General features: G+C 35.7%; 1 protein-coding gene across 1 annotated transcript in view; it reads left to right on the top strand.

Annotated features, from left to right (window-relative positions):
• Positions 1–22,145, top strand: part of Ca-alpha1D (Ca[2+]-channel protein alpha[[1]] subunit D) — a 229,062-nt gene that overhangs the window by 122,033 nt on the left and 84,884 nt on the right. Inside the window, exons 12-16 of the mRNA XM_089649395.1 lie at positions 552–654; positions 6,732–6,883; positions 7,845–8,055; positions 18,786–18,906; positions 20,776–20,870. Of these exons, the coding sequence (XP_089505521.1) occupies positions 552–654; positions 6,732–6,883; positions 7,845–8,055; positions 18,786–18,906; positions 20,776–20,870 (682 nt within the window). The remainder of the gene's footprint in view (positions 1–551; positions 655–6,731; positions 6,884–7,844; positions 8,056–18,785; positions 18,907–20,775; positions 20,871–22,145) is intronic.

Here is a 22,145-nt window from a genome sequence, read left to right as displayed (position 1 = left end):
GGTGTGTATACGTCAGGTGGGAATTTCGTCCTTGTTCCACCTGTATTTCAATGGAATATGCTCCAAGGAACTATCATCATTGATCCAAACATTTTTACACTGTTGAGATTTGTCACGTATTTGAACGTATCGCTTCTTCGACTCGTTCTTGTGTTGAACAGCTGGATTGTGGAATTATTTGCAGAGTTTTGTATTCCCTTCCTTACGCAGCATTCTAGGCCCTGGTGGAAAGTATTAATCTCTCGGTCTGACGTGCAGAAAAACCATGGCTAATTAGATCTGGCCAATCTGCTCATACAAACCATTTTAAGAAATGTTTATTACATACTATTAAATTATTAACCTCAACACAGGCTTGTCCTAGTGAGGTTAAAAATTATAACTTAAAAAAAAAGATACAATGTAAAGAAACGATAAATAAATAAATAAAAATAAATACTGTGAACTGTTTCACAATGGCTATTATATGGGGTCTTCTGCTCGGTTGGAACCACGCAATTTCTTATATTGTGTTTTTTTTTATTAATGTTTGTTTTTTTTTCTGTTTCTAGCCAACCAGTGTGGCTCGACAACTTTCAAGAGTATACCAACACTTTCTTCGTAGCTTTATTCACGCTGGAAATGATGCTCAAAATGTACAGTTTAGGATTTCAGGTACATATCATTTATATACATTTATACCATTGTGTAACAGTTGTTACTTTAGGTAGGGTTAAGTCAAATTAGTCAAACCAAATGGGTAAACTAATACAAACAAGTAGTAAATACGCAGATGTTATATCAGCATGTTTTTTTCACCGAGGTAGACGCAAGTGGGCAAACGCATCCCTCTACTGAACATCCTCATTCCTCTTCTTCTATTTCTCATTGAATTTCATTCATTTGATTGAATCAAATGAATGAATGAACTAAATGGAAGATTGAACCAAATGACACAAATTAAAGGAAACATGAAACAGATGAAAAAAGATTGAATCAAATAAAAAAAATACATTAATGACAAGATTAAATTGAAAGAAAAAAATTAAAGATTGAATCGAGTGAAAATAAATTAAACGAATGACATTGTACATATAGTTTTGTATTAGTGATCGATCCGGTGGATGCAATCTGTTAGCCATAAATTGATAATAGTTTGACTAGTCTATAGTTAGTAATAACATAGATCATTGTAAAAATGTATGATATATTTGTGTTGGGGCTTTGAAGTGATTTAGCACCAAAATGGCGCTATACAAATCATACAAATACTATTATTATTATTTATGTTTAAGTTTAAAATTAAACTGATTATAATTATTATTATTACATGTTTAACCACCCAGTATATCCCACATTACTAAATAATGTTCTTAACAATATATGTACTGCCAATTAATCAATAAAAAGATTCAACGAAAAGATTGAATGAAAATCAAATGAAACAAATGAATGAGTTAACAAAATGAACGAATTAACAAAATGAACGAATTAATAAAATGGATGAATTAACAAAATGAACGAATTAACAAAATGAACGAATTAACAAAATGAATGAATTAACTAAATGAACGAATTAACTAAATGAACGAATTAACTAAATGAACGAATTTTTTTATTTTTTTATTTTTTTTTTTTATTTTATTCACATTTAAACCCGCTAAACTACTTATGTAGTTTGTCAGCAGGGACATAGAGACAACATTTATAAAATCATAAGATACAATTTGAACGGTACATAATTACATAAATTGGTTACATTGCAGAAAAGTTTAAATAGCAGCATAAAAGCCTTATATAATAAGCAAGTAAAAATAAATGTATGAACAAATTAGTATTATCAACAAGTACAGCAATAGTTTCATAAATAGAGGTATTACAAAATAATTGTTTTTCCATTTTCTAACAATATGAATTCCATTTCAGGGGCATCAGTATAAATCATTATTATCCAATAAACATTTCCTTAGATTATATTTAACATTAGCAGTATACATGTTATTATTTTTAATTGTCATTGGTAATAGGTTGAAAATTTTGGGTACTATATAGTTTAAAGTTCTTTCACCATATTTATTAGTACATTTCGGAACTACCAGTCCTTCATTTTGAGTGAATCTTGTGTTATGTTTATGGCAAACTCTTTCCCTATACAATGAATCAGACAATATAACATGTTGACTTACAATATTATAAAACAATAATCCTCTGACAGGTAAAATATTCAGACACTTGTATATTAATTTAATGTTACTTCTGTGTTGATTGTCATATTTATGGATTAACAATTTTATAATGGAGTTTTGTAATGTTTGTATATAGCTTATATTAGTTTTACAAGAATGTCCCCAAGAAGTAATTCCATAACGTATAGTGGATTCAGCCAGAGATAAGTAGATTAACTTTAAAGTACTTATAGGCACGAAATATTTTATTTTATAAATCCTACCCACAATAGCTCGTAGACGTTTACAAACATTAGCAATGTGTATATCCCATTTCATGTAGCAGTCAATAGTAACACCCAAATATACATAACTTTTGACAAAATCAATGGTTTCACATGAACAGGGCTGTGCAACATTTTTATGTATGCAGTCAAATGTGTGTGTATATAATGAAGGAATTACATTACATCTGGCGTGTGGAGATCTGATGTGCATAATTTTAGTTTTTTTGGCGTTTATAAAGAGGCCTGCATCATGCGACCATTTCAGTAGGGCAATAAAATCATGTTGCATAAGGTTCATTGCAGTAACCAGATCTTCGTGCGATATTACGAGCGCCGTATCGTCTGCATATACAAAATGTTTAGCGAATGAAAATAATTTTCTCATAATTGAGACATAAATAATATAAAGGGTTGGCCCTAGAATTGACCCCTGTGCAACACCTGTTGAGATATATTTTCTTTTGCTAAGTTTTTTAAGAATTTTTACTCTTATTTGTCGATCAGTTAGTAAATTTTTTAATAAAACTAGCAGCTTTCCTCTAATTCCTATTGCCTCCAGTGTTTCTAATAGTTTATTTGTATCAATGGTATCAAATGCCTTAGAGTTATCTATAAATAAAACCAACACTTGTTTTTTTAGATTTAATTCATAATTTATGTGATTTGAAAATTCCTGAAGCAGCATTTCCGTACTTTTTTTCTTTTGAAATCCATATTGGTTGGGATCCAACAAAGAGAAAGATTCTAGATATTTATTAAGTTTTATGGAAATGTATTTTTCAAGTATTTTTTCTAGGGCTGGCAATATGCTTATTGGCCTATAATTTTGAATATCTGTATGTTTGCCCCCTTTGTAAATTGGCCTAATGATGCTACTTTTTAGTTCATCTGGTATTACTGCTTGCGATAAAATTAAATTGATAAAGTGTGTTATAACAGGCCCTAAAATATTAATATGTGTCTTAATGTCAAACATTCGAATGTTGTCAATCCCTGGTGACTTTGAATTGTTTAATTTGCTAACAATAATATTGATTTCTTGGCAGGTAGCTCTGGGTAGGTACATACTATGTTGCACTTCATTCGGCCTGACGGTCGATGCTAAATAATCACATTTATGTATCATAGAGCTAACACTATTTGTAAAATATTCAACAAACTTATCTGCTACGGTTTCTTCATTATTCGTATTTAACATATATATCGAGATTATTTCGTCACAACTACTTTTGGACTTGCGTCCTAATAATTTATTTATTTCATCCCAAGTTTTTTTTGTATTTCCAAAATAATTTTTGAATTTATTGTTAAAAAAGGTAGACTTACATTTAATAATTTCTTTTGTCACCTTATTTCTGAAAGTTTTATATTCCAATTCAAAGAATTGATTGCTAGGAAAATTCTTCCACCTTCTGTACAATGAATCTTTTTTTTTTATGTTTTCTAAGATATTAGAAGTTATCCAAGGTTTTATTGACAGAGGTCTTTTTTTGGTTTTATAATTCATAACGATTTTACTCTGTTCATACAAATTCTTAAAGTTGTTTTTAATTTTACTATATAGTATATTGCAATCTTGTTCCTCAAGCAAGGAGTGCCACTTAAAATTATGAATGTTTTTGTCGATTTTGTTTTGCGATAAAAACGAAATTCTTTCCCCGTGTTCTGGGGCTTCTTTCCTTGCACTATATTTAATATTAACTGCAGTTAAAAAGTGATCTGCTATAGTAATATTATTACATACACATGAGGAAAGAGAATCGCTTTGTTTACATCCACTGTTAAATCGGACAAATATGTGGTCTAAACAAGTACGAGTAACTTTTCCTGCTAAAACTGCTTCTCTAGTTACGTCACAAATACATTTGATTAAATAATTATCCGACATTATATTTTCATATGCCATAATAATAGGGTTTTGACAATTTAACAAGTCTAGATTAATATCACCTATAAGTAAAACATTTTCTTTGGGGCTTATAGTATGCAGAATGGCAGATATTTCATTAAGAAATTGTGGTTGGCTACAGTTGGGGGGGCGGTATATTGCTATGATGTTTAAAATACTCTTGTTTGGAAGTGTCATAGAGCCAAGCACACATTCAAAATGATTTGTTTCTATTGTTTTCTGTTGAAATGTGAATTCATTTCGAACATATAGCAATATACCTCCTCCAGATTTTTTAGTTCGGCAATAGTTGTAACAATTAAATCCAGGAATATTATACAGACAGACAAGATTCGGTGTTATAGCTGTTTCACATAACATTAACACATGAATATGCTTCCAACAAGTATTTAAGTAGACATTCAAAGTATCCCAGTATTTATAAATCGATCTAACATTCAACTGAACAATATTAATATTTTCCATATTGTAGTTGCTATGAAACTTTAGCCAATCACAGAAATTATGAGTATTTTCGTAATCTACCTCGTCATCTTCTTCAATGTAATTAGACGCCATAATCAATAGTTGCAAAGTCCTTGGCAAGGGCAGCCTTGTAGGCCGGGCAGGAGTCCTTGTCTCCAGTCGGATGTGCAGCGGGCTTCCCAAATCTTGTACAGGTGGCGCAGACAGGCTCGGCGGCGGCTTTTGGGCAGTTTATCCGGGCGTGACCTTCGCCTGCGCAGTGTCCACATCTTTGCTGGTCCTTGCAAAACTTGAAGGAATGTCCGATCATTTGGCACTTGGAGCACACTGTAAGTCCAATGAAGTCACGAACACGGCACACATTCCAGTCCACAAAGACTTTCCCCTGCTCCACCAGCACGTGACGAATGTGGGCAGGAACCTCGAAGACCCGGTGGCAAGTTGATCCAGTTCGAGCGCCAGCAAGGTGACTTAGCTTGCAACTTTTTACTACGAAATCTAGGCCTGCTTTGTCCTGGGTTCCTGCTAAGGCATTTTTCAGGAAGCACTCGTCCGTTAGGTCACGAGGAACGTTGAAGAAGATCACCCTTGGAAGCCGTTTTGTTGGTAATCGAGCGCTTAGAGTGTCCGAGTTTGCTAGACATGGGGTTTTCAGAATTTTATCCTGATCTTCTTGTGTTGCAGTATGAATTACAACGCCTTTGTTTCGAATGCTCCTAATGCCCGTCACACGGATTCCAAGTTCTGATGGTCGTAATGTATCTTTTAGTAGCTGTTTCGTATCGTCGCTATCTTTTGTAGAATCCAGCTTTGGGAAGATGCATACAGCAGGTTTGGGGGTCCCAACGTTAAGTCCTGAGCGGTTGATTGATGGTATCATCTTCTGTGGGCCATTTTTCACAATATCGGCAAACGATAGGCTTGCTTCCGTGGCATCGGCTACTCTACGCATCACTGGTCCTAGATCTGACTCCAACTGCAATATTTTTTCTAACCTGTGTTGGTTTTCTGCTTTTTCAATCGCGATCTCTCCCTTTGCCACTATTAATTTGGCATTGACTGTTGCCAGATCAGCTTTGAAGCCCTCTCGTTCCAATAACAGCTGTGAAACTGATCTGAATACAGCGGATACATATGCGCTTATCCGCAGTTGTTGATCCTTTGAGACTCTTGACTGCTTTTCAGCAAGGACATCTTGGAGTGCTCTTAGACTTGCTTCAGTGTCGTTCAGTATCTGGACTGAGGACACTGGGATTTCACTCTCATTTTCAGACACGTCGGAATAGTCCAATGCCCTGTCAGATTCCTCATCTTCAACCACTGGAGAAATCATTCCCGGGGCCTTTTTTTGTAATGGGGACGTCATCATGTCCAGCATTCTTTTTTTACGCCGATGGCAGCATTCATCAGGCATCGGTGGGATGGACATTTCAATGAGAACAAACACACAATCTTAGGTTGTTTTAAAACTTTCGATAAAAATGTTTAGAATCCGCTAGAATAGTATTATTTTATTACTGTTTTATCAAATAAACTTTTTTGGCACTTAAATTTTCCATATAGATACTGTTTGCACACGAATTCGGAGGTTTTTTTTAGTTTTTTTGCAAGAGCAAAGTGTAAACACGAACTGCTGTCACTGCAACAAAATTAAAACAACTTTTAACAAAATGAATGAATAAACAAAATTAATGAATCAACAAATGAACCAATTAACTAAATGAACGAATTAACTAAATGAATGAATTAACAAAATGAATGAATAAACAAAATTAATGAATCAACAAATGAACCAATTAACAAAATGAACAAAACTTAAGTAATGAAAATGGAGGTGCTTAATTGGAGAAAGTTATTTAATTGGATAAAGGTGATAAATAAAGGATTTTATAACTTCAACAATGGATGATGTTGTTCTGATTCTAGGGTTATTTTGTATCGCTGTTCAACCGCTTTGACTGCTTTGTGGTGATTGGCTCCATCGGGGAGATGGTGCTCACCTACACCAAAGTGATGCCGCCCCTCGGAGTCTCCGTGCTGCGCTGCGTCAGGCTGCTCCGAGTCTTCAAAGTCACCAAGTCAGTCAATTGCTTTATTCAGATGTCTACAAATCGGCTGCATAACAAAACAGAACAGGGACATATAAAATAATGAAGAAATAAATAATACAAACCTCACCTAAACAATCTTTACCTAAGCTAGCGTAACCAAAACTCACCTAGTCTAACCTAATCTAACCTCACCTAAACTCACATTACCTAACCTCACCTTACCTAACCTAACTTATTGTTTTATCATGTTCTGTTTTTACACTAATAATAATAATAACAATAAAATTTTCATAGCGCCGTTTACAAACAAATTATTTAACCTATAACTTAGACATATAACTGATAACTCACAGTTAAAATTTATTACTAGTGATTTACAACTAAGATTAACTTATAACTGGTGACTTACAACTAAGAATTCTAGGCGGCAACTACCCACCGAGAATTATATAACTAGTGACTTATAGCTAGTGACTTAAAACTAATACATATTTATGACCGAATTGGTCTTGATGCATAATACTGCTATTGTGTATTAAGAAAAAAATGAAGCTTCTTGCGGGTACGCGCCACGAAGTGTTTCAGATGGGTTGATCAATTTTTTGAGATGTTTCAGATAAAAGTATGAATATTGGGTCATGTTCCAGATACAAAGATGAATGTTGTGGCATATTTCAGATATAATGATGAATTTTTTGACATGTTCCAGATAAAAGTATGAATATTGGGTCATGTTCCAGATACAAAGATGAATGTTGTGGCATATTTCAGATATAATGATGAATTTTTTGACATGTTCCAGATAAAAGTATGAATATTGGGTCATGTTCCAGATACAAAGATGAATGTTGTGGCATATTTCAGATATAATGATGAATTTTGTGACATGTTTCAGATATAATGATGAATTTTTTTAAATGATTCAAATGAATTGATGAATATTTTGGCATGTTTCAGATATAATGATGAATGTTTTGGCATGTTCCAGATACTGGCGCTCGCTGTCCAATTTGGTGGCCTCCCTGCTGAACTCTATCCAGTCCATCGCGTCGCTGTTGCTACTGCTGTTCCTGTTCATTGTGATCTTTGCCCTGCTGGGAATGCAGGTTTTTGGAGGCAGGTTCAACTTTGACTCCACCCAGGACAAGGTGCGCTCCAACTTCGACAGTTTCTGGCAAGCTCTGCTCACCGTGTTTCAGGTCAGTTTTTATAATATAATGTATTTATCAGGAGTGTAATATTCTTTGACGTTTGAATTCTTTCATTATATTGACGTTTAACATTTGAATTCTTTGGTATTGTTCGTGAAACGAAATACTGACCTCTGGCGATGATTAATGATGAGATCTAATGTTGTCCAATGAGGCAAGGCTGGTAGTCCACAATGGAGGCAGTAAGGCTTATAACTGGTAGAGAAAGGATGACAGTAGACTTAATGCTGTAGAAATGACATACCTGAGGCGTGTGTGCGTTAAAGTATGAAGATCCGGAAAGAATGTAAGCCTGGGGAAAGCATAGTGAACAAGATTAAAAAGGGAACGCTTGATGGTTCGATGACGTGAAATTGATGAACTGAAAAAGGAATGTAAGATGGATATATGACACGAAAGTGAATGGTAGAGAGGTCGGGGACGAGAGACTCAACTAAATGAATAAAATTCTTGTGTTGGGCCATGTTAAAAATCTTAAGGCGATGCACTACGTCATGTAATATTTTAAATTGAGCCGCTATCAATAACAGCCCTTACGTAGATAGCGATAAGGTTGAAATTTCCTCTTAACACCATCCGCCTGTTTTGATTTATGCAAGAAAAAAACATGGCCAAAAAGTGCCTTTTATTTTATTTTGTGGATGTTCAGGCATAAATATTTAATTTTTTTTCGATCATTTTATAAATAACTTAATTTGCCACATTATACAATAAAATCATAACCGAAAATGGGTTCGTAAGTAGGAGATTTTGAACTTTAAAGCAATTTTTATAGGCCTTATACATTATTTTTTTCTAGGCTTATCTAAAAAATACTCGATTATTTCAAAGGCCAAGATGTATTCTACTCGCAGTATTTAATTAAAGCATCTGAAACATTTCTAGGCGACCAAATTTTCAAGCCAAAAACACATGATTTTGCATTACTACGTATGGCATCGCCTTAATAACAAAATGAAGAATGTATTAGGCATTAGGAAGCTAGGAGATTGTGCCGACATAGAGTTATGTTGCTGTCTATCCTCTGGGGATATGGTGTGATGGTTAGTCGATGGTGGTCTGATGGGTCGATGCGCCATTATGCCAACAGCAAATGTACAGTAATGCCAACACTGAATTCTGGACATAACAAATAATGGTAAATTTTCCTTCTAAGTATTCATCTTACTATGTTAATCCTTGGTTTGCCAAGAAATCCACCGAGGATATCCTAGTAGCTTTAATTGATTTCCTGATATTTTGAACGTTAGGAAATGCTCATAATATGCTAAAATATATTATATTCGCTTGACAAGGAAACAATGTATTTTAATATTATTCAAGCTTGTCGTTTCATCACTTGCAAATATATTTATTTTATCTGTGAAAATGTGAATTGCGAAATTCCGTGTCAAATGTCATAATACCGATTTTCAAAAGTCATAGTACTATATTTATTTACAGGATATTCTCATATGACTTATAATATTCTTCTTTGTTTTCATTTTATTATACAGGGTTTTCCAATAAGAGGTGTTATTTTGATATTCAATCGTAAAAGATCAATGGTTTCGTTGCTTGTGTGGCACGTAGCGCCGTTTTGTTGAAAGTAAACGTTGTCCAGATCAATACCATCTAATTTCGGCCATAAAAAAATCATTTATCATCTCTCGATAGCGCAATCCATTCACCGTAACTGTTGCTCACGCTTCATTTTCGAAAAAGTAAGGTCCAACGACTCCGCCGGACCATAAACCGCACCAAACAGTCACACGTTGAGGATTGAGAGGCTTTTCAACAATAACTCTTGGGTTTTCCGAGCCCCAGATGCAACAATTTTGCTTGTTGTCGAAGCCACCGAGATGGAAATGGGCCTCATCACTCAAGATGATTTGCATTTGTTTCACTCAAGTGAATTTTAATAATTTCAATGCGTTGTTGAAGCGTGTATCGTTCCATTTTTATTAATGGCGTAGTTTCTACTTGTCTAATGTCAAAAAATGACAGCTTCAAAAGTATCTACCGAAATAGCGGGCTATTCAAAATAACACCTCTTATTGGAAAACCCTGTAGTTTTTTATAACATCTTTGAATCCTGTATCCTGGGGAAACTACATAGGACAGATATATCAATTTTATGAGTATATAAGACGGCCTAATTAACAAAAAAAATCATTTTGCAAAAACAACTGAGTTTTTACGAAAATAGTGTCAGCTGGCTTATTGCGGACGATTGGCATTTCCAAGGGCTAATAAGTACTAATTATTTAAATAACACTCAACTTAATTACTGCAAGGAACAACGGCTTACATAGAAAGAGATTGTAAAAGATGCATTATAGTTACATTTTTTCAATCAAAGTTCAAAATTTCACAAGATCTTGATATCTATGAAGTGAAGGTTCCGCTTCAATCTAAATACATATATATTATTATTTAAATAATCCAAAATATCCCTCAGTGTAAATAGTTGTTTCTTGTAATTAAGTTGAAACAAAATGTTAAATATACACATGTACCATTTAAACATAACCACGTAAACACCTCAGCACAGGTTCTCCCAGTGAGGTGTTCACGAAACATATAACATTACCCACCACAGTGTCACCTACTCAAACCTACCTCACACCCAGCATAAAACAAACACCATATTAACAACGGTTCTAAATTTATGTATTATATACAAATGTAAATATTTGGTAGACACTGTAATGTATGTATAGAAATAAAAAATTAAAAAATAATAATAGGAAAGTTTTCTCTTATAATATTGCTACATGTAACAAATATTAACCTAGCCTTATATTGTCAAAATTAACACATTTTGGCCGGGAACTTTTTGCATTGGCGCTACCCTGACTCCGGGCGAAAATAAAGATCCGGCACGAATTTGTTTTAAATCGCTATATCTTCGAAAATAATTAAAATATTCTAATAAAACGTTTCTACGTAGTAACTCTGTATACCCAAGCTATAAAAGTGTTCAATTTTGCAGGCTACCGACATCTGTAGTCTAGAAATTTGAAATTACTACGTTTAACCAAAATGGTGTGAGTCCTTGCTTAGAAAATAGTGTCAATTTGGTCGGTATAGCAGGTTTCATTTTTACTGCTAGACATCACGATGACAAATGTTTTATTTACATGTGGTGGTTTTTTGAAGTCTTTAAAAAGGCTCGCATTATGTGTTTTTTCGTTCTTTTCTCAACAATAACTCGATAATAAACAAGCTCATAAGTCATAGCGATCGTAGCAGTGTTATTCGCACAGTTTCTTTATAAATATTGTACCTGTTTCAATAGTTTGAAATAAATGTAAAGTGGTATCAAGAAAACCAGTTTTTATTCAAAAAGGATCACCCCCAATTTTTAACATTTGGTCCTTCGAGCCGGATTACGATCAGGAGATTGTATGTAAAAAAAAACAAAGAACCAGCAGCCAAAAGGATACAAAATTGATTGAAACTGGAAATCATTAAGGAAAGTGGACCACATCGCAAATCTGAGATAAGTATTCAGTGCTTTCCTTCCTATCATCCATTTTATGTTTATTCAGGTCTCATGTAATTTAAACGAGATTAATCTTAAATAGAGTCAATATTATAAATAAAATCACTACCCACTTGAAAATAAGAATATAATATTATTGAATAGTGTTCTCAAATAGTATTGTCAAGATTGTCGTGGTATTCTTTCAAACGGGTGTTTGCTAAAATAAAATAATTGTCAACCGATATTAACAAAATATAATTAAAAATGGAAAATATGAAGTCATTAATAAACAAACGCGGCGTAATCAAAGGAAAACTAACCCGATTCGCGGATTCCTTAAATGCATTGTCGGTAAATGAAATTAAATTAAGATATGAGCGGGTGAAATCATTGTTAGATGAATTCGAAGCAGTTCAACAGAAAATTGAAATGTTACCGGATTCAGACGAAATTGAAAATTATAGTCAACGAGAAGCTTTCGAAAACCAATATTTCTCAGTTTTGGCAACGGCCAAAGGCGCGATCGAATCCGTCGATCAAAGTAAGGTGGAAATTAAACTACCCAACCTCCAATTACGGGAATTTCATGGCGATCAGAAAAATTGGGTTAATTTCGTCGAAACCTTCAAGACTTTAGTCCATAACAATAGAAATTTAAGCAACGTACAAAAATTCTTTTATTTGCAATCAACTTTAAAGGGAAACGCATTAAAGATAATTGCTAATCTAGAAATTTCTGAATTAAATTACATTTCCGCTTGGGAATTATTAAATGAACGTTATGCAAATTTAAGAACTACCGTTCATAAACACATCCAAGCTCTATTTTCATTAAAAGACATGAAACAAGAAGAGCCTGTAGCATTGAGGTATCTAATTGATGAAACAAACGTTAGTTTAAAGGCATTACAAAATATCGGGGTCAAGGTAGATCAATGGGATCCATTGGTTATTTATATAATATCAAATAAATTAGACACAGCTACCCGAAAAAATTGGGAACAATATATATTACAAGACGAATTACCGACGTTAAAGGAATTCTTAAAATGTTTATCTGCTAGAGCCCAAGTATTGGAACTGATGAACGCTTCTGAGAAAAAATTTTCTAGCTTACATAAAACACAACTAGGCAACAATAATTGCAAAAAAGATTCATCAGTATTTTTAGCGGTAAAGGCTAACAACTGCATTTATTGTAACGAGAAAGGTCACCATATTTATTATTGTAAAAAATTTCTGAAATTAAAATTACATGAGAGGATTGATGCTACGAAATCAATCCAAGCTTGTTTTAAATGTTTAAAGGTGGGTCACCAGGCACAGAGTTGCAAGGCAACCTTTTCTTGCAGGCGTTGTGGCAAAGATAATCACAACACCTTACTACACAATGAGGTACCTCTGCGGGAGGCCTCCAATATGGATGCTGATAACGAGGTTTCAGTATCGAATTTTTCTGCATCGGATAAAGCAGAAAAAATAATATTATTGTCAACTGCCAACATAGGAGTTGTGGGTAGTAACAATAAAATTTTTAAAGCCCGCATTCTGATTGATTCAGGGGCCCAGTCAAATTTTATGAGAGCAGAATTTGCTAATAAATTAAATTTACCATGTGAATTGATAAACAAACCCGTTTCTGGGATCCATAATAACATCACTCACATAAAAAAGAGAATTTCAGTGGAGATGAATTCGCTTCATACTGATTATAAAAGTGAAATATCATGTCTGATTTTTCAGGAGATTACAACAAATTTACCACAAGTGACAATGGCGAAAAAAGACTTCAAGTTACCACGAGGATTGGAGCTAGCTGACCCGAACTTCAATATAGCTGCACCCATCGACATCCTGTTGGGCGCGGAGAGCTTTTGGGAAATCCTAACCAACGATAGATTGAAACTCGAATCGGGACCAACACTTCAACGTACGCAACTGGGATGGATCATATCAGGACCAATCCACATGTACCCAAAGCAAAGGCCTGTATCAGATTGTTGTAATTTATCTATAAATAAAATAAGTCACCAAATAGAAAAATTTTGGAAATTGGAGGAGATTAATCCCACTAAGATTCTAAATCATGAAGAAAAGGCTTGTGAAGCCAGTTTTGCTAGTACTCATACTAGACAAGACGACGGTAGATACGTAGTAAGTTTACCGCGTCGAGCATGCATTGATCAGCTGGGAAGTTCATTGCTCACTGCTGAAAAAAGATTTAAAAATATAGAAAGAAAATTTGTGTCAAATCCCGAATTGAAGACACAATATATACAATTCATGCGTGAATATGAGGAATTAGGTCATATGGAGGTGTGTGACCAGTCAAAGGGGGATCGTGAATCCTATTTTTTACCTCATCACGCTGTAATAAAAGAATCAAGCACTACTACTAAAGTGAGGGTCGTTTTTGACGGCTCCGCCAAAACTTCAAATGGAATTTCTCTCAATGACGCCTTGATGACAGGACCTGTTATACAAAAGGACTTATACACCCAACTATTGCATTTCAGGAAACATCAAGTAGTACTGACGGCTGACATCGAGAAGATGTACCGCCACATTAATGTGTGTGAAGCGGACCGTGACCTGCAGAAGATAGTGTGGCGCGAGTCGCCGCAGGAGGTGCTCAAGCATTACCGTCTGAAGACAGTCACATATGGTCTGGGGCCTTCCTCTTTCTTAGCCACTAGAAGTCTACGGCAAATTGGTATGGATAACAATATAAATTTTCCTAGAGCTAGTCAGGTCATAGAAAATGACTTCTATATGGATGACTTGTTAACCGGAGGAGATGACATGGAATCCTGTAGAGAGTTAAAAGAGCAATTAATCAACATCTTTTTGTCTGCGGGGATGACCTTGAGGAAATGGAGGTCCAATGTCTTGGAGTTGTCAGCCGAGTCGGGCCAAGCTAAGATTGCCGAATCAGGCAATTCTGAAAAAATTATTACTGACAATCCAAAGACTGAGAAAATATTAGGATTAATATGGAATAATGAATCTGATTATTTTTCTTATGTAATAATGAAACCATCAAGTCGAACCGAGAGTAAAAGACAGATATTATCTTGCATCGCATCAACCTTCGATCCATTAGGTCTTCTAGGACCGATTATAGTTGTAGCCAAATTGATAATGCAGAAGTTATGGCAGTCTAAAGCAGCGTGGGATGATCCATTGCCTAATGAAATATTAGCACCCTGGAGGTCCTACCTTCAAGAATTAATTCAACTAAATGTGTTGAAAATACCAAGAAAAATTATTTGCAGGCAATCTACATATCTACAACTACACGGTTTTTGCGACTCATCTGAGAAAGCTTACGGAGCCTGCGTTTACATGGTGTCAGTGGACCATGTCGGTAAGCGGCATTCACATTTAATAACGTCCAAATCAAGAGTGGCGCCATTGAAGTGTATTTCCCTGCCCAAGTTGGAGCTTTGTAGTGCTGTGCTACTGGCTAAATTAATTAAAAACGTAAAACAAGCGTTAAATATAGTGGAGATCGACACACATTATTGGTGTGACTCCATGATAACGTTGTGCTGGCTGAAAGGTCAACCTACGAGATGGGCTACTTTCGTTGCAAACCGAGTAGCCGAAATACAAGAACTTAGTGATCCAGATCTATGGAGACATGTATCATCAGCCGACAATGCAGCAGATATACTTTCAAGAGGAACCACTACAGATAAATTGATAAATTCTGCAATATGGTGGAATGGACCAAGTTGGTTGACCGAGGGAGTCAACGCTTGGCCTATATCAAATATTTCGTGTTCAAACCCTCCTGAACTCAAAGGCAAAAATATTCTATTATCCACAGATATTCAAGAATGGGAGATATTTGAAAAATTCTCATCATTTATTAAATTGAAAAGAGTTACTGCGTATGTGTTTATTGCGATTTGTCAATAACTGCAGAAGTGTTAAGGGTAAAATTTCAGACAATTTAAGTGTGGCTGAATTGGAATCAGGCTTGAAATGTCTATTGAGATCAGCTCAAATACACGCCTTTCAAAAGGAATTGAAAGAATTAAAAAACCATGGCATCGTCAACAAGAAAAGTAATTTAAAATCTCTTAATCCCTTCTTACATGATGGTCTAATATATGTAGGCGGTAGGTTGAATTTGGCTACACATTTATCTTACCAACAAAAACACCCAGTTATCTTGCCGGCTAAACATAAGCTAACTGAATTGATAATACGTCACTACCATTATGTAAACCTACACGCAGGACCTCAAGCTTTGTTAGCTAAAATACGATTAAAATTTTGGCCCATCTTTGGTAAAAATACTATTAAAAAGATATTACATAAATGTGTTGTATGTTTTAGATGTCGTCCCCGAACCGGTCATCAAATCATGGGAAATTTGCCACCCGAAAGAATTACGCCGAGTCGTCCTTTCGCTATCACCGGAATAGATTACGCCGGACCAATTCTAATTAAAAGTGGGACGCTGAGGAAGGCTTCCCTCGCAAAATCGTATTTATGTATCTTTATTTGCTTCTCAACCAAGGCCGTTCACTTGGAATTAGTTTCGGATTTATCTAGCAATGCTTTTTTGAACAGCTTAAAAAGGTTTATATCCCGTAGGGGACAACCTGAAAAGATCTTTTCCGACAATGCTAGTAATTTTAAAGGAGCTAGCAGCAGACTCAAAGAGCTGTACACCAGCTTGAGGGAAAACAACGACAATATTCAAAATTATTTAGTGAACAGAGGTATTGAGTGGAAGTTCATAACCCCTCGAGCCCCTAATCAGGGAGGTTTGTGGGAAGCAGCAGTAAAATCAGCAAAATTCCATTTATATAGAATCACTAACAATTCTTCATTAACATTTGAACTCTTATATACCTTAATTTGTCAGATTGAGGCCTGTTTGAACTCCCGTCCATTAACTTCCTTATCCGACGACATCCATGATTACCAACCTCTTACCCCAAACCATTTCCTTATAGGCACTGAATCCTGTATCATTCCTGAGAGAGACGTCCGGGCGATACCGGACAACAGACTAACTCAATATCAGAGGATCAGTTCGCTAATTCAATCTTTTTGGTCTAGATGGAAGCAAGATTACCTGATGGAACTACAAAAGAGAACTAAATGGCAGACCAGCACTCAACGGGCACTGCAAAAAGACGATCTGGTGATTTTAAAGGAAGATCATTTACCTCCACCTTTATGGAAAATGGCCCGAATTCTGCATACACACCCTGGAGCGGATGGAGTAGTACGAGTTGTTACACTAAAAACACCTCAAGGAGTCTTTGTGAGGCCCATCACAAAGATATGTCTGATGCCCCTGGATTCAGACACTAAACCTGTAATTGACGTCCCGGACCTTACCAAGGATTGATTATGTACATTACACTATGATGCTTATCTTCTCGACTCCACCTTGGATGGATCAAGCAGAAGACCTGAGAAGAAAGAAGAAAAAAAAGGAACAATAATTGTGTTGTGTTCAGTGTGAACTATATTATTTGTGTTATTGAACTATTTAAATATGTAAAAATTAGTATGCAGACGTGTGTAATTTAGTCATTTTTGAATTTTTTTTGGTTATTTAATAGGATTAATAATTTTCTAGTTATCTTTAGTTTATTAATAGAGTAATTCAACAGCATTTATACAGTTAAATTTATAAGTTTACCAGCAGGGCATAAAAAAAAGGGGGTTTTATTTTGTTAATTTCTGCTATTTTGAATTATTTTGTTAGTATTTTTGTGGTATATTTAGATTAAGAATTTTTAGTTTATTCTGTTTGGTTTATAGTTTATTTTTAAATAGATTATCATTCAAAAATTTAGTGCAATTTTTGAATCCCGCCCCCTGGCAATATGTTCAATTTTGCAGGCTACCGACATCTGTAGTCTAGAAATTTGAAATTACTACGTTTAACCAAAATGGTGTGAGTCCTTGCTTAGAAAATAGTGTCAATTTGGTCGGTATAGCAGGTTTCATTTTTACTGCTAGACATCACGATGACAAATGTTTTATTTACATGTGGTGGTTTTTTGAAGTCTTTAAAAAGGCTCGCATTATGTGTTTTTTCGTTCTTTTCTCAACAATAACTCGATAATAAACAAGCTCATAAGTCATAGCGATCGTAGCAGTGTTATTCGCACAGTTTCTTTATAAATATTGTACCTGTTTCAATAGTTTGAAATAAATGTAAAGTGGTATCAAGAAAACCAGTTTTTATTCAAAAAGGATCACCCCCAATTTTTAACAAAAAGTATTAAACGAAAATCGAAAATTATTTGAAATGCAACTCAATTAACCTTGTAATATGTTTATTACTGTCTGCCTATCGGTATTTACTCATACCGGCTTTCTTTAAATATGCCCAACATCTCTCTCTCGCTTGCGGAGTTGAGTGTGTTGTGGAACAGAGACAGAGATTCGAATCGGGTTTCACGGTCATAAAAATCCTCATTCCAGGAATAGGGAATTCTCTTCACACCAAAAAATCACTTATTATTAATTATTCACATGTAGAAACACTTCAGACACAAGAATAAATAGTTTTTATAATTTTCAAAAATCATTTCTTAAAGTTATAATGACTTTAAAAACAGGCGCGAACGAAATATTTCAATGCAGCTAAAAACGCCCGGTGATTGATCAAGCGTTCAAGGGCGAACAATGACGTCACTGTTGACCGGCCTGAGTAGATCCTGCAAACCGATGGCGGCGGCGGCGGCAAAGGTGTGACGTAGCGGTCAAAATGGCGCATGACCGTTTTCAGAGCCGAAATAGCACGCAATTTTTAAAACAACTACAAAAAATTGAAAATGCATTTAAAAAAAAAGAAAAAAAAGAGGCACATAATAAAATAATTATCTTTATTGAAATAAATTTTTTACAAAATGCACGAGAATTCCCTATTGAATTATTTCAATAACAAATAATGTACTATCCTTTTGTTGAAATACCGATGTAAACGAAACGCACGAAAATAAATATAAAAAACAGATTTGCATTACGATTCGATAATTATCTACATATAGTTGGGACCTTTATAAAGAAATTGGTATATAATATTAATATAAAAACATTGAATAATTACGTCTTTTCTGCCATTGAAATGAGAAATACCCTTCCCGGCCTTAAGCGTCAATCGACTGAACGGGTAGAACTACCTTTCCCGGCCGAAGTGTGTTAACCTAGCGTAACCTAAACAAACCATCTGGGGCATTTTGTTAAATATTTTTTTTGTAATTTCCAGATATTAACGGGAGAAGATTGGAATGCGGTGATGTACGTGGGGATCCAGGCATACGGAGGGGTGGCTTCCTTCGGCGTGCTGGCCTGCATATACTTCATCATTCTCTTCATATGCGGAAACTGTATCCTTTCTGACTTTAATCCTAATATAATAGCGATAATACAATAAAAAAATAAGAGAGACCTCTCTCCAAAATTCACCCCTTCCTTACCTCAAAAACACTGCACAGCATTCCCAAAGATAACACAGGGTTATCTCCTGTATGCAATTAACCATTGGCATGACAAGATGCATATCGAAACTGGGGTGACTCAGTTACCCCACGCATTATATCATTTTAATGTAATTTTTTCATAAATTTTATTTAAATGTAATCATCATCAAAACATAGTTAATATTATTTTTAAAAATCTCTTTATTCATCAACGAACGTGGCCTACTACCAACGGCCGGGGTTGTACTAACATATCACGTGTGACAAGCGGCAACAGACGGCGGGTGATATACCTAGATTAGCTTACCTCCTCACAAGTGTCATTTTAAAATTATTTATGCAGTATAGTAATTTCAAAGATTTTGGGTACCCCCATTGGAAATGGGAAGGTTAATATAATATATATTTTTTTTTAATAAGCGAAGTGCCTGCCTACATAATTCCCATAATCGGACTAGTTTTCTTGGTAGGATATGTGGCGACGAGAGAACAATCCAGAATTGTCTCATTAATAATAAACAGCTCGACATACTTAGGTACTTACAATTGCTACCAAGAATTGATGGTAAACAATGTGACCTACCTATGACAATACGATTGCGAGCAAGTCTGGCACATCACGCCAACTCGCTAGAAGGTTCGAGCCTATCGCCTATGCATAATTGCAGCGCCGCCGAAAGTTCCCGAAAGACCCAGACTGAGCGAGTGTCTCCGATTTTTTGCGAATCCATCTACCTACTGTTTCCGCCGGCTGTACTGTATAAATAAGCCCGACGCAGCGAGCAACAGTCAGTCATCAGTCAGCCGTCAGTTTACAAGTCTCGCGAGTGATAACCCGCGCACTTTATTTGCGTGAAGGACAATATTCCCGGCTCCGCTCGGTTTCAACTATGGACTCCATCGGGACATCATTATAGCGCCTTGGCCACCGTCCCTGGCCAGCGCTACAACGGATTACAGCGCCCTGGTTCCAGCGCCTCTGACCAGCGCTTCATCCACGCACCATGACCACCACGAGGACACACAGCATCCTCACTGGTCTATGCAGCTCCCGCTCAACTCCCTACAAGGTCCACCGCACCTTCGGCCTTCCCGTCAGCACTGGAGTACTGATTCCCAAGATCGCCAGTGTCTGACCGTCATCGAGTCCCGGTCACCAGCGCCCGGCGTCGACTCACTGACCCGCGCTTGACCTGCCATCACCGCCTGCATCCGGAGAATACTACATCTGTTCTACGTCCACTCTCATCACGGCTACCTGACTCACAAATAAACACTGTGACCTTCACGACCGACTTTCATTTCGTGCCTCTCGCCAGATCCCCAAAGGTATAATGGGATTCTCACGGCCGAAAGTATTATCGTGATTCATTTTTGGGTTATTATGCCGTATTGCGCTTCCTACTTTTTTAACCAATGTTTCGGTCAGCGTTACAGTGTCAATCATCAGGGCAGATTTCTTGGTGTTGGATTTTCGGGCTTCCACTTTATATGTACCTCCCTACTGTGTTGAATTATTGTTTTGTATCAATTTATATATCTAGCCCTTTGTATGATGGCCTTTAACATTATTATAAGATTTTACTATGATATTGGGATGGCGTGATAAAAGTCAAGAGACTGTACTTAGCACAATGTATTATCGAAGAGACACCGGACAACTTTGCACATTCTTATATACCTACACTGCTGTTCCTCTTTCATGCTGTTTCACATATTGTATTTAATAATTTGTTTTTATTATATTATATCCTTAATATGAGCTTGAAACACCAGACATCTTGCTGAACGTCTTCTTGGCCATCGCTGTGGACAATCTTGCAGACGCTGAATCTCTAACGGCCATTGAAAAAGAAGCTGAAGAAGCAGAGGTCCACATTTAGTTATTTTCTTACCATATTTTCATTTAATGTGTATAAGCAGTAGGAGGGGAATGCGAAAAACTATCAGTCTAAGGCCCAGTTGTTTCGCAGAAATTCTAATATATCATTTAAAAAAAAATTATCCATCTAAATTAATTACATTTACATGTGCTGTCTCTCTAGGAACTCCTGTGTTGAGAGCAGGCGCAGTTTATTACTAAAATTAAAATACAACACAATATTACATTTCAAACAAAATACAAGCAGCGTAGATAAATCGTTGATGTTTGATCTGTCTCGGCCAATGATCCAAGACTGTGTCTGATTTATATAAAATAGTAATTTGTCTTCTGCCTAATTGCTAGTGGAAGTGCATTGTTTAGCTTTACTTAAAGGGTTAAGTAAGAGATTATGTCCTTTGGTTCTAATATCACACATTGTCATCAAATGGCAATTCAGCGCCATTTTGTATTTTTGACAGTTGAAAGGTTCCCGTTAAATGCCGATTCTAAGTCCGTTTCAGCTTTTAAACAAATAGTGATCAGCGGAAGAGGACAACTATCATGTTGTTCAGCTTGTCAGCTTATTACAATTTGAAACAAAGCTGAAATGCACCTAGAATCGACGTTAAACGGGGACCTTTCAAATGTCAAAAAAACAAAGTGGCCATTTGATGACAATGTTACATTTGAATTTCTGCAAAACAACTGGGCCTTAGAAACCAACTCTGTTCAGTGTGACGATACGTTTCATCAAAATATTTTATAGTTAAATATTGATATTTTTGCATATATTTCCAATTAGAGCAATCAGTTAGTTTGGTCAGTATTTGCTTCCAGACAGGCTGCCCAATGCATTCGATCTGCTCCCAATTAACATCTAAGTTAATAAATACTTGAAAATTGATGAGAAGGCTAGGGTTGCCAGATGTCCCAGATAACAAAAAAAAACGAACAATTTTTATCAAAGGGTCCCCCCTTTGATTTTTTTTTTGGTACAATTTGTCGAAAATCAAAGGGTCCTTTGATAATGATAAACCCCCTTAATTTTGGCCAAAACAAACAAGAGAAAATTACCGAAAATTTCTGAGGGTGAACACAATGAATTGTAGACGGGAACACTGCACACATATTGTACCATTTTCAACAGATTTGAGCAACTCGCCAGTATCACTCACGGCTTTTGCTCTGTAAATTATCTTGTGAGTGAGGTATATATGTCGCATATTTTCAAAAAAACCGGACATTCTAATGTCCGGTTTTCCAAAATTTTCTATACCGGACA

The sequence above is a fragment of the Hesperophylax consimilis genome, chromosome 29 (genome assembly GCF_061612785.1).
Source record: "Hesperophylax consimilis isolate HC1 chromosome 29, BYU_Hcon_1.0, whole genome shotgun sequence".
Lineage (NCBI taxonomy): Eukaryota > Metazoa > Arthropoda > Insecta > Trichoptera > Limnephilidae > Hesperophylax > Hesperophylax consimilis.
The sequence above is the reverse complement of the archived record's forward strand: the minus strand, read 5'-3'. Positions and strand labels throughout refer to the sequence as shown.